Below are 13,518 nucleotides of genomic sequence, written 5' to 3'. Positions count from 1 at the left end.
CATTGGGCCCTTAACGGTGGTTGAAGAGGTTGGAGACCTAAATTATAGACTCACCCTTCCCCCGTATATGAAGACGCACCCCGTATATTACGTGGGTCATCTAAAACGGTATGTAGACCCAAATGAGGTCACACACACCCATCTGGCTAAGGAGACCGATGGTGACGCCGACTGTGAGTCGAGCGTCGTTCGGGTGAGGGGGACGGTGAAGGCGAAAAGCTATCAGACCGATTCCTCCCTCCACGAACAGGACTTGAAGAGCGAGGGACATCACGCGAGTAACGCGGATCCCTCAGCATTATCCGTTCGAAAAGGTCCAAGCGAGTCTTCAGGCGTTCATACCCCTGACGAGCCTTCGCTCGGACATCAACGAGATCCGAGGTCAGTCGTGAGACTTGACTCTCGAGATGGCACATTAGCCGCAAACCAGAAGCTGTCACCAAGTCCGCCATCAAGCCGCCGACGCCAGCCTTTAAGAAAGCTGACGGTCCAGCCAATCCATATCGTCAGAAATTATAGTGTTCGTTCTGTAACCGGGACGTTCACTCGACGGATGTTTGCCGCCGCAAGAGAACTGCTGAGCAGTTGTGGGCGGCAAGCCAAAAAAACGCTTAGGCTCGGTAGGTCGGGAGAATCAGAGCGTGCTTGCAGTTCACGCTCCGCCAGCCACCTTCGTTCTCCTCTGCCCGCATTCCACGTTCGCAGCGATGAGGCTGTGGTGCGCCGGCGTCGGAAAGAAACCATTTACTGCTACATGTATCACGCGGGGGCCCATCAGCAACTCCACGATCCGCGCCTTTATTGACAACGATGCCTCATTTAATGCGGTTGACCCACGCGTGATCGAGGACATCTGTCTCCCATTTGTCGAGTGTGCCAAGCCGCTCGAACTAAGCATCGGCAACAACCAACAGATTATCATTTCGCAGTGCGTCACTCAGTTGCGGGTCAAAACCCATTCTGGATTTCCGAGTACACGACCGACGCGTTTGTTGTGAGTGTCGCCGAAGATAAGCATATCATTTTAGGAATGCCGTGGCTCCATGAGGTGTCCTCAAATTGATTGGCAGAACGTGGTCATCAATGCCCGTTAGTCTAAATTAGGATGCCGTTCCGCCCGTATGTGCGTGATGGTGTCGCCAAAAACAGTCGGTGGCGCCCGTAAGAAGTCTACACGCGGCAAGTCGCACCATTCGCCATCCCACGACGACGTGATGCTGTACGATGCAAATAACACGTATGCGTCGGTGGCTGTACCAACGTCTGTGATCTCGTCTCGTCAACTGCAGCAGCTCAAGACCTCCGACTGCGAGTTCAGTTTCTTCCTGCAAGCGGCGGACAAGGCCGCGCGACAACAAGCTAAGAATTGGGATGCGCTCGAGGGCCACCCTGTCGAACAGGTTGCTTTGAAGTACAAGGACGCAGTGTTTCGGAACGAGTTGCCGTCAACGCCGCCCACGCGTACAATCGATCTTGAGGCCAAGATCCAGCTCACCGATTCTTCGCCAGTCCCGCGCAAACAGTTTCGGCTCAGCAACGAGCAGAAAGAAGCCGTGCGCGAGTGGACAAAGAAAATGCTCGCAGCCGGTATTATCCGCCCATCCAAGTCTCCATTTTCATCGCCAACGTTTTGTGTTTAGAAAGCAGTCGGGTGGCGCATTGTTCACGAATTCCGAGCAAACAACGCACGTGTTTGCGCGCCAACCAACCAATTCCATATTTAGAAGAAATCTACGACGCCATGGCGAAGGGGTGCTGATTCTCTGCCCTTGATCTACTGTAGGGCTTCTTTTAGGTGCGCCTGCGAGAGAGCGACATCGCGTACACCGCGTTCTTCACTCTAGACGGCCTTTCCGAGTACCTAATTACGCCCATGTGCCTCTCCTGCAGCTTTGCGGCTATAAATCGCCTAATCCAGTCCATGTTCAGTTACCAGAGCGATTTCTGCAGCGCATACTTTGGTGATCTTTTCGTGTAACCAAGGGGAATTTATCGAGAGCCATCTCGATGCGTTGGATCAAGTACTTGCTCGCTGCCAAGAGCAGCTGTTGTAAGTGAAACTGTCGAAATGCACGTTATGCGCTGAAGAAATGCGTGTCTAGGTGATAACATTCGCCGTATGCATAAATCCTGATAGGATCCGATCGATCCAGGAGTGGCCAATCCCAAGAACCAAGCGCGAGATCCAGTCTTTTCTTGGCACGTGCGTTAACATTCCCATGTACTGCGAAGGCTTTGCATTACTTACAACACCACTCACTGACGCTACCAAGGGCAAGACCAAGCACGAGTCGATTGTACTCGATGAAAAGCATATCCGCTGTTTCAACGAGCTCAAGACGCGTCTCTCTTCGCCTCCAGTATTGTGCCATTCCGAATCATCGCGCGATTTCCAGGATAAGATGGACGCATCAGACTATGCAGTCGGTGGATACCTGTTTTAGATCGGTGACGAAGGACGCTAACGCGTGATCGCTTATGGTGGCAAGAACTCGCCGGCGGAGCACATGTACTCACTCGAGAGAAGGAGCTGCTCGCTGTGTTGCACGCCATGCGATCGTTGCATTTGTATCTGATTGATAACTCATTCTTCATCGAGACTGATCATCGCGCGTTTAAGTCCATCTTTGCAGCAGACGACATGCTTACATCGACTTATATGCTGGCTCAATGAGTTGAGTTTTTACCAGCCCCGATTTGGATGGATCCCAGGCGATACAAATGTGGTTGCAGACGCTATTTTTCGTAGTCCTATGCTAGAGCTCGACAAAAAAACACGAGCCACGTCACGCTAAGTACGCTTTTGGCGCATTTTCGTGACCAGCAGCCACACACACTAGCGGACGAGGTGTTCCAGCACTACATGCGCCAGTGCCCATCTATTTAGGACCAGCGCAAGCGTCTTTATGGCGAAGACCAACAGTTTGGCCCGCTGCTCGAGTACCTGACTCTTGAATCCACGGCAGACGCAGCTCCAGTTGAGTTGAATCACGCCATCCGCGCGAACATCAAGCACTTCTTTGTGGACGACGATCTGTTGATTTTCAGCCCGATGCCGGCGCTCCTCGGTGTCTGTTTGTGCCGTCTGCGCAGATCTTTGCAGCGTTATTTTGTTAAAGTGCCACAACAGCGCCGCTCGTGGTCATCCCGGCACAAGCAAGACGCATAATAATGTCCAACGCAAGTTCTATTGGCTCACCATGAACAATATGTTCGCCAAGTACGTACAAACGCGTGAATTCTGTCAACGGATCAAAGATCTCAGCGCAAGCCCGCCGGTCTCCTTCATCCGTTGGATATCCTGTACAAGCGCTGGTTCTACATTTCGATGGACTTCATGCCCGATCTTCCACGTGTCTCCCTCTCTGGTGCCGACACTATTCTCGTTGTGCTGGATTGACTAACCAAGCGTGCGCATTTTCTGCCAACCACTAAATCCGCTTTTGCTCCCGTCACGAGACGCCTGTTTGTGCGAGAATATATTCAACTACACGGATTTCCCGACTATTTTGTGAGTGACCGTAATTCTCGGTTTTTATCCGCCTTTTGGAAAGCAGTATCCGCATCCCAGGGCCGCAGTTGCACACAAACACGGCTTTCAAACAGTCAACGACGGACAGAACGAGCGTAGCCACCGTTTCATCAATGACTCCCTGCGTGCGTACATTTCTTCTACACAAAGACGACTGGGACGAGATCCTCCCCATGGCCGAGTTCGCGTACAACTCTCACCAGCACGTCAGCACCGGCGTGTCTCCGTTCATGGCCGATCTGGGCTACGAGCCCCATGCATTTGATGACATCACCCTGCTGGATCGACCGAAATTTTTCATCAATGTTATTCGCTTTGACGGCTACCAAGCGCAGGTTCTCGCGATGTCGTGACGCTCTTGCTTCAGCACAAGTAACAATGAAGCACTTTTACGACCGCAATCGGCCGGATATCCACTACGCTGTCGATGATCAAGTCCTTCTCGACACAATTAGTCTCGATTTGGCTCACATTGGTGCCGAGAGCCGCCGCAAATTTGCCGCTGGATTTATTGGTCCCTACAAGATCATCCAGCGTACGACTCTAGACACCTACCAAATCTCACGCCCCAATTTGCCGCAATAAGTGCACTGGCGGGACTCTTGCTTGGCACTGAACGCTTTGGATTTCTTGTTTTTTTTGACCGTTTTGGAAGATGCTACATCTTGCTTCCGTCCCGGAGTCGATCATAGCCAAAGGATGTGCTCGTCTTTTTATTGACACGATATTTCGACTCCATGGGTCACCCCGCGAAAGACGCTCTCGTACGTTATGGACGACGAGCAACAGTCAACCAAGTTCTCTTCTGGAACTGGCATGGCCGACTCGGGGAGAGCAGAACAGTCGCCGAATTGTCGTGCGAACGCCATCGGACAAACGCAGTCGAACAATCCTCATCCAACAATCACCGTCGTACATAGGTTATCTTCGTTTTCATCAACTGATCCAAATGGGTCTGAAAGTGATAAATGCAAGAGTAAGCACCTTCTACCGCCTCCGTAATCAAATTTTCATACTAATATCACTTGTTTAAATCTCCATACTAATTTTGTTAAGTTAAATTCCTCAGGTTCACCAACGGAAACCTTGTTACGACTTCATCTTCCTCTAAATGGCGAGGTTTAAAGTTTGCATCAATTCACTTGCAATGAAGCAAACGGACTCACAGTCCCAATTTTTCACATCACACTGCACCCAAGAAGTAGTATTTCGCTTGCGACGAATATTAACTTCTTGAGATTTGCGTTCAACTTATGCTGTACCTAACAAACGTAAGATTTATGAGCTTCCACGTCTGTCTTTCCGTCCATAGCCCGGCTTTGGACGAATACATCCTTATGCGTGAACGGGACATCCCGTACACAGCAGTGAGCACTCCCAGTGAGATGCTCTGGGAATGGCTAGTAATGCCACAGGGGCTTAGTAGCACCCCTGCAACATTCATCAGATGCGTAATTAATCTGACCGGCGCGAGAACTCGCTCAGTGTTTTTTGACGGTCTCTCTAAATCCATTCATCAGATCCATAGACGAAAAGATGATTCTCTTAGACATGTCATCTATGATTACGGCTTTTCTAGGTATCGGCATTTGAGCCGGTACCGTTGCAGCATTCGGTTTATTGAATGCGTGCACTATCCGGCACCCTCCTGTAGCCTTTCGCACACAGAAGGTCGGAGTGCTATGTGGGAAGGTTGACTCGTTTACATGGTCCGACGTTGTTGCGTAATCGCAACAGCGAGGTGTACCGTCAAAAAAACGGTCGGGGTCAGTAGGGAAGCAACGGCCTACTGGTCCAGCAACCTCAAGAGAATTTGCAAATCTCTTAAAGAAAGTTGCTCCAGACACACATTTATTATATGTCTCTCTCTCCACCTGGCGATGAAGAATCCTTCATCACCTTGAAGTTATAGTGACAATCATTTGTGGCCCGCTTTTAATCGATCTATGATAATTTAACGATCGCAACTACTTGTTCACGAGGCAGTGGCCACTGCTTCACGACACAGTACTTCAAGCCCGGTTTGAGCTCGATCTCATGTGGAGTGTTTTTATCCTTAGGCAACTCGTATGGAACTGTTTCAGAAATTACATCCCTGAATTCAATCAATCCTTGTATAAAGGATTTGTCTTGAGTAACTCCCGAGATTAAGTAGTATATCTCTCAATCCGAGTCTTCACATCGACGACACTTTCGTCCATCGATGCGCTGCTGAGAACCCGTTCGTTCTCTGCAAAAATTACCGCTGACGTAAAATTGGTTATGTATTCGTCCTCTGTGACGAGTACGCAGATTTTCTTGAATCTACCACTATGCAGATCTCTCAAGACCCGCAAACGTTCTTCGGGTTGGTAATTGAGTGATCTCCGAAGTTTACTTCGGAGGCGCATACAGATCAAGAGCATAGCGACTACTATTGATCTGTCATTAACCAAGACATTCAATTTCTCGGTTTCTTTCCGGGATATATCCACAGGCTGCCGAGGGATCAATCTCTCGGGATACTGAAGTCTAGTCACTCTTGCATTAACTATTTGAGGAGATTGCTCCACAAGTACGTGGGCACTTATTCCCCCAACGTCTTCCGACTGTGATTGCGCCATCACAGTTGGATACTCTACGGCCGACTCTCTACTCGACCTAGGGTCATCGTGTCCCTTTTTCACAGCCTGTGTTGGTTGTGGGTGCCACCCGCTTAGCGTACAATCATATTTAATCCACTCGACTTAATTGAGTGGTGGACCTTCGGCGCTGCCTGTGCATTCGCACAGCCGCCGGCAGCTGACCCCACAGAGGGATCAGTCACCACACTGTGATCTTGAGCAGTCGTACTAACGACCGTCCCACATGTGAGACCATCGCACTCGCTCGTAGTACATCCAAATGCTTATGGACGCTCCGTACGTTCATCAGTTGGCCATCTGATGAACAAGTGGCCGGCATCTTAACGGATCGATGCTGCCAGCTGATTCTTGGCTCATACTTTCTGAGCCAAGGTAAACCTGGGATGACATCAAATTTGTCATCCAAATTCAGTACGATGAAATCATCATCGTGCTGTAAATCTGCTAACGTGTAGTGAATCTTCACTACACTTTTCATCCCTGCACCGTCATCCTGTTTGGAGAGATATCGCGCTCAACATTTTGAGCCCTACGACCCTCTAACGACTGGCGACAAATAAAGTTATTCGACACCCACACTGCGCCAGAGCTCTAAGTCACAAATCATCTGTCACTTTTTTACTTCAAGGTGTTGAAGGTTACCTCATCGCCAGGTGCAGAGACACATAATGATTGTGTGTATGGAGAAACCTCGTCAAGAGATTTGCAAATTATCTTGAGGTTGCTGGATCAGTAGGCCTTGCTCTCCAACTGACCCCGACCGTTTTTTGCGGTCCGCGTCGCTGTTGGGATTTCGCAACAGCGTCGGACCCGCAACCGTCGCCCTTGTTGGCCTTCAGTTCATGATTACGCTCAATACCCCTTGGTACTGGGCGTGGAACAATACGCTTATGAGCGTAATGACCTAATTTTTGTTGGCGATTGCATCTCTGCAATCACTTATCGTTCGAAAAGCGAGGTCTCTCGCTTTCGACGTAAGAGAGGTCCAAGGTTCTGGACCTCCAAGCTCTTGTCGTCTCGGAGGACGATACGATAAGGAACTAGCTTGGGCCTGTCTAAAACTAAAGTCCTCCTGTTCCGCAACGGATAATGCTTCTTCAAGCGTATCCAGTTCCAAGCGGAAAAGATGGGTTTTCTTGAGACCATCCGTAAGACCTTGCATGAACACCGTTATCAACGCCTGTTCAAAAATTGGATTGTTCGTTATACAACTCGCTAAGAGTCGTATGTGCTGGGCAATAAGCGTGAACATCACGCTTGTCTTGCTTGAGTTTCAGAAGCTCTGATCGAGCTTTGAACTTAACCCTAGGTGGTTCAAACGTCTGTTTGAGCCTGGCTTTAAGACTGATCGAGCTTTGAACTTAACCCTAGGTGGTTCAAACGTCTGTTTGAGCCTGGCTTTAAGAACCTCGAGCGAGCCAAAGACGTACGGGTTGTGCAACTTGAGGCCTAATGCCCAAGTTTTGGCATGACGTGCCAAATTTATGCCATAAACGCTTGTCGTATCGTCGACGAGCAAATGCAAGTCGCATTTGCTCAATCGACGATACGACAAGCGTTTATGGCATCGCCCAATTCGACGAATCACCTTGAAAGGGAGTCCCCTTTGACCCCCCTACACTAAGAGATGTCTATCTCAAGATTATCGGACGACGCGTGTGCACCATCCCAGGTACAGGTCGGTACCTGTTGCAACCTCAACAGTTCTACCTGATAAGAGCCTTGCTGATTAAGCAAGACTACTTTCTCCTGCGCCTCGTCAAGTTCATGTTGTTTGAACTTGGCGATGTATGCATGGAGGGCAATATCTGTTCAAACCGGACAGCATGGCCAGGATAGCATCATTCCCTACGGTCGAACGAATGAGTTCGACCGCACTTCTTTCTATGTCACTTAGAAAGGAGAAGCTATCACGCGACACGTGATGCGTATTTCCATTATCATCTAACATGTGCATGTTAGGTGATGGAACTGTGATCCTTGGACGAACCACAAAGTGCTACCAGGTGAAACGGGGCACTACCGACTTGTACTGCTTCAGAATAATTCCACTTCGCACTACTTCAGTGCAAGTGGGCCACACGTCACTTCACGTCACATAATTATAAACTAATACAAAACATGCGAATAAAATCTTCTCTGTCTCTCTCTTTGCGCGCGTCCAGTGCTGACTGGACCGCGGACCAAGTAGATAAAGGCCTATATCTACCAATGAATAATCTTTTCGAATATTACTATGTAAAGTAATATTCTCAAAATATTCTCTACCTTCTAGATAATATTTTTATTAACAACCTTTAAGTGCTAATTTAATGTAACGATGAACCCCGTTACAGGCTTTCCCGATGCATTCATATCTTAGGATTTAGTCCCAGTTTTATCTTATTCTCGATTAACCTATCTAATAACCAAGCCAGTAGAGCGCTCGTTTGGCCTGGTCGAGCCTCAACAATCCAAGTGCGTGACAGAAGGTGGCTTCACTTGGCTCACGTTTCACGCAATAAAACATATGTGTTCTGCGAGGTAGGTGAGTATGGACATCTATTTAACGTTACAATAATAAGCTGAATATGTTGGCAACCTGCAAAAGCCGGTCACTTTAAACAATGTGGTCGCGGATAAAAGTATTAAAAATGTTAGTGAGAGAAAACTACTTGTGTAACGAAGATACCTCACTCTTGAAGTCGGAGGAAGACTTGTAGACTCAGAGAGTCTCTTAATTCTATAGAACTAATGGGGTTAACAACTCAGGGAGTCGTACAAGCCATTAAAGCGTAACGAATTCTAGTTCAAGGGATTCAGGGGCTCTTAAAACCAAGTGGCAACTGGTGCCCAAGAGTATATACCTTAGAAAGGCTTATGTCTCTTTCATATCACTGCGCAAGCCTTAGGAAGACACTTAACGCTTTAAGATCAAAAGGGGAACTGCCCTTTACTTAATATCTCATCTAGAGCCTTATCCTAGCTAGTTTAAAAATAGAAGTCGGCGCCAGATTTTTATCTGGCTGCGACCACATCTGCTTCCCATAATAGATGGGATTCAAGCAATTAAATCTGGACCTCCGGTGACACGGCGAGAACGCCGGGGGAGATCGCTGCTCGCAACGCTCTTCATGAGCGATACCTTACGCCAAAGGTAATGACGCGAAGTAAATATCTAACGCGTTTATGTGGTCAAGCCCGTGGGGGTTTCGGTGACCTCCATGAGAGAAATTCCGATCGTTTTGCTTCCAAACGAAACAAGGAGTGAAAATGAAGTTTCATTTGAGAACTGGGTCCACCGGGCCCACCGCCTTCCTAATATTTGGAATATCAGAGAGACTGCGGATGCGGCTGATGTTCGGTTTGAACGGAAGCTTCGCTTCGATTACGGCATGCTTAAGACCAAAGGCCAGTTACGTTCGCATTTATGCCACAAAACGAAGAGCGGTCTAGCCGATATTTCAGTGCTTCGGTTGACCGCACAACCATGATTCAAAGCCGTACAGGCTAGGCTATAGATCCACCTTATCCGACTCTAGTGGTGGGAAGCGTCGTTTGGCGCAACGTGACCCTGAGCTTGGCGCTCAAAAACGTCAACGGCTTACGGGCAATCTTGCCGAATAGGTATTTCGAACTCCCAAGAGTTTCCGGAAGAGGGGTACCCTAGCCACTTCACCAGATACTGGTATTGGCCCTTACGACGAACTCGCTTTATAGTTTCCCCACGTATAATTGAAGGTCCCCCCGCGCATCAAGCAGCACGGGAGGGGGCCAAAATCTCGGCGGAAGCATTTGATGCTCTAAAGCACGAGGTGCGATTTCTTCGTGAGGTCCTTACTAGGGTTGAGAGCTCCTTTGAGGCAGTCCAGAACCGTCTTCCGCTGCTGGAGCGCCAGCAACCTCGTTTAGAGAGCAGCCAGCTAGACTTCCTGGTGAGGATGCAGCAATCTGCGGCACGACCACCTGTCTCGGCGTAAGCACCTTTAAGTTCACATGGGAAGGGTCCCGATATGGCTTAAGCAAGCCGACCTAGAACACTGGGTGTGTACGCAGCTTGCTAGGAAGGCCACGTCCGTAAATGGTCCAATAAAGTGCGGGCGCGATCTGGTCTTCAAAACCGCGGAAACCAAGTTAGTAGGATGATTTTTAGCGTTGAATAAAACTCGGTCTCGGCCGACCACACTCGGTTGACTTAGACGTGCCACTCCACGTATGACAGGTATAGTGCATTCTTAAGTTCCTGGCGAATTGCCAATAGTCTCACTGCTGACACTCAGTGTGGTGCCACCTCGGCCGACCAAACTCGGTGGACTTAGACGTGCCACTCCACGTATCACAGGGATAGTGCATTCTTAAGTTCCTGGCGAATTGCCAAATAGTGTCACTGCTGACACTCAGTATGGTCCCACCTCGGCCGACCAAACTCGGTGGACTTAGTCCACGTATCCACGTATCTCAGGGATATTGCACCCTTGATGGCTCGGTCTTAGGCCAACAATGCTTTCAGCATTCAGTGATAGTTTGGCAAAAGTAATATTATTTTTTTGAATTGTTATTACGAGTGTCACTCGACTTAGTATGTGGCGTTCCACTTCCTTCATCTGAGTCGGGCTCAGAATTAATGTTTTTAACATTAGAGTTTATTGAATCAGACATTCCAGTGTCTAAAACACTGACAGACTCAGTCAATGATCCGCGCCATTAGCGCTTTTGTTGCCTAGCAAAGGTGGGTTCATGACTCTCCAAAAGTTTGCTAGGAACATTACGCGTGGCGCCTAAGGTCTTCGACATGCAATCGATCCATGTCTCATGGCGTTCAAGCCACGCCATACCAAGGATGAGATCAAGGCCGAGACAGCGGTCCATACTGTCAAAGTCCAGAAACTATATTCTAAGTTCAATGTTTTTTAGGAACAGTGACACGAGTCCCAGTTGCTAAGCGAACAGTGATTGTATCACTTTCATGCGCTTTAAGCGCCTCAACATATTGTTAACTTCCTTCAAGAGAAAGACGTCAATCATAATGGCAAGACGCTTCAGAGTCAATAAAGTAACCATGACTTATCAAAGCCCTTGACAGTCGCTTGTCAAAGCCCTTCACAGTCGCTTGAGCGACAAACAAGCTAGGTTTGTGCTCATGCCCCGTGCCATTGCGCCCCAAGCTAATTGGGGCTAGATCCTGTTTACTCTTACCTCCTAGAGGTTCAACAGAGCCTAGGTCTTCCCCAGTAGTGCGCCCCACACCTACTGGGTATCGACGTTTTCCCACACCGTACCAGATTTCTGGTATAGGTCGGAGTTGGTGCTCTTTCGAGCTTTACACGCATTTTGTAGGGGACAGGCCGGACATGTGCTTCCCCACATATAACATCTGGAGATGTTCTTATGCTTAAACACAGCTTGAAAAGACTCTTTTTCTTCCTTAACAAGGCTTAGATCCATGGGTTCCAGTCTATGAGACGGTACCCATGCGTTCGAAGAGCTTGTTCGTAAACATGCGGGCTAACGCGAGCAGACTTAAAGTCGAACTCAGCGCGTAGCGCTATGGCAACTACCTCTTCGAAAGTAGCAGGTTGAGATCGGAATAATTCCGTCCGGGCTACGCCCTAATTGAGACCCCCCATAAAAATTGTTACAACAATTACTTCTTGCAGCTGGTCTTAATGCATATATGCAATGAGAGTTCTCAACTCCTGGACAAAGTCCCTTTGGTTCGTTTACCCTGTCGAGTCGCAAGGAGCCGTGCTCGCATGCGAATAGCCTGACCAGGTGGTGCATACATGCTAGTCATTTGCCGTTTCTGCGAATCCCATGCAGGCAGAGCGTCGTTTATGGACGTACTGCACGATAGTACCCACTCCATCGCTCTACCTCCGAATTTGGAAACGGCCATAGCCACCTTCTGCCGTTCTGTTAAGAACAAGGCGGAGTCAATTGACATCTAGGGCGAGCCTTCGGCTATGAATCAGGTACAGGGATGTACTGGGTTGGCAATGATGCCGCTAAGTGATTTTGTACCTGGCCGATCAGGGAGGCTTCATATCGCATGAAGGCTTCAATCCTTGCATGCAGGACCTCTGGTCCCTGGGAGATAATGAACTCCACATGTTCAAGCCGAAATAATGTTTTGAGCTTGTCAGAAGCTGCGCGTTGCGCCTCTGAAAGCTCTGAAATCTCTTCCATTTCAGTCAGAAATTAGTCTTGTAAAAACTCAGGCGTAGATAGGCGCAGATTGACTACAAGTGCTACCAGGTGTAGCGGAGCTACCTCGCTCCTGAAGTCGGAGGAAGTCTTATAGACTCAGAGAGTCTCTTAGTTTTATAGAACTAATGGGTTTAACGACTCAGGGAGTCTACAAGCTATTAAAGCTTAATGAATTCTAGTTCAAGGGATTCAGGGGGTTTGTAGCACCAAGTGGCAACTAGTGCCCAAGAGTGATACCTTAGAAAGGCTTCTATCTCTTACAGATCACTGCGCAAGCCTTAGGAAGACACTTAACGCTTTAAGATCAAAAGGGGAACTGCACTTTATTTAATATTTCATCTAGAGCCTTATCCTAGCTAGTTTAAATATAGAATTCGGCGCCAGATTTATCTCTGGCGGCGACCACATCTGTTTCCCATAATAGATGGGATTTAAGCAATTAACTATTTTAGAATGGGATAAAAGGGTATTTTACTCATAAAGTAAATGTACCACAACATCGGTTCTCCAACCGCATTACAACTTGTCCGCTGAAACTACTGAAAGTGTAATGGGTTACAACCGACTTGTACTGCTTCAGCACAAGTCCATTTCGCACTGCCTCAGTGCGAGTAGTGCCTCACGTCACTTCACGTACACTAGTACGTGCAGAGGAAGACTCTCTTTAAAACACGTGCTTTTAAAGAGGGTTATAAAAACTGTATTAATATAATTAAGTTCTTCTTGTCTATCTACTTAATACTAACTTAATACTTACTAATACGAAATATGTTCTAAAAGTCTAATATGTCTTTCTCTTTGCGCGCGTCCAGCGCTGACTGGACGCGGAGAAAGTAGATATGGTCTATATCTACCAATGGATAAGCTTTTAGAATATTATTATGTAAAGTAATATTCTCCAAATATTATCTACCTTTTAGATAATATATTAGTTAACCTTTGAGTGTTAATTTCATGTAACGTTACACCCGTTACAGAAAGTAGTAGCATGCAGCAAGACTTATTTATGTGCTTGAATATTGCTATTTAGATCACAATTTGTGTGCCGCCTTTGGAAGATCAAAGTCAAAAACGGTAATTTAAAAGATGCATACTTCCTCAGTTGCGGGTTTCTTTTCCGCTTGGATGTTGCTAAAAGCTATTTCGTGGCAGCTGAGGTAATTGTCCCAAGGAATC

General features: G+C 47.8%; 3 protein-coding genes across 3 annotated transcripts; all 3 read left to right on the top strand.

Moving 5' to 3' along the window:
- Window positions 1–707: 707 nt before the first annotated feature.
- CCR75_007444 (uncharacterized protein) lies at window positions 708–998 on the top strand (the record flags this gene model as incomplete). The annotated part of the gene is made up of 1 exon (XM_067965505.1): window positions 708–998. The coding sequence occupies one exon, from the start codon at window positions 708–710 to the stop codon at window positions 996–998; it is 291 nt and encodes a 96-aa protein (XP_067822154.1).
- A 132-nt stretch (window positions 999–1,130) lies between these two features.
- Window positions 1,131–1,640, top strand: CCR75_007445 (uncharacterized protein; the record flags this gene model as incomplete). The annotated part of the gene is made up of 1 exon (XM_067965506.1): window positions 1,131–1,640. The coding sequence occupies one exon, from the start codon at window positions 1,131–1,133 to the stop codon at window positions 1,638–1,640; it is 510 nt and encodes a 169-aa protein (XP_067822155.1).
- Window positions 1,641–3,705: 2,065 nt separating this feature from the next.
- On the top strand, window positions 3,706–3,885 carry CCR75_007446 (uncharacterized protein; the record flags this gene model as incomplete). The annotated part of the gene is made up of 1 exon (XM_067965507.1): window positions 3,706–3,885. One exon carries the CDS (start codon window positions 3,706–3,708, stop codon window positions 3,883–3,885), a length of 180 nt encoding a protein of 59 aa, XP_067822152.1.
- Between the last annotated feature and the right edge of the window lie 9,633 nt (window positions 3,886–13,518).

The sequence above is a fragment of the Bremia lactucae genome, linkage group LG2 (genome assembly GCF_004359215.1).
Source record: "Bremia lactucae strain SF5 linkage group LG2, whole genome shotgun sequence".
NCBI lineage: Eukaryota > Oomycota > Peronosporomycetes > Peronosporales > Peronosporaceae > Bremia > Bremia lactucae.
Note: the sequence above shows the minus strand (reverse complement) of the source record. Positions and strands in the feature narration are given on the sequence as shown.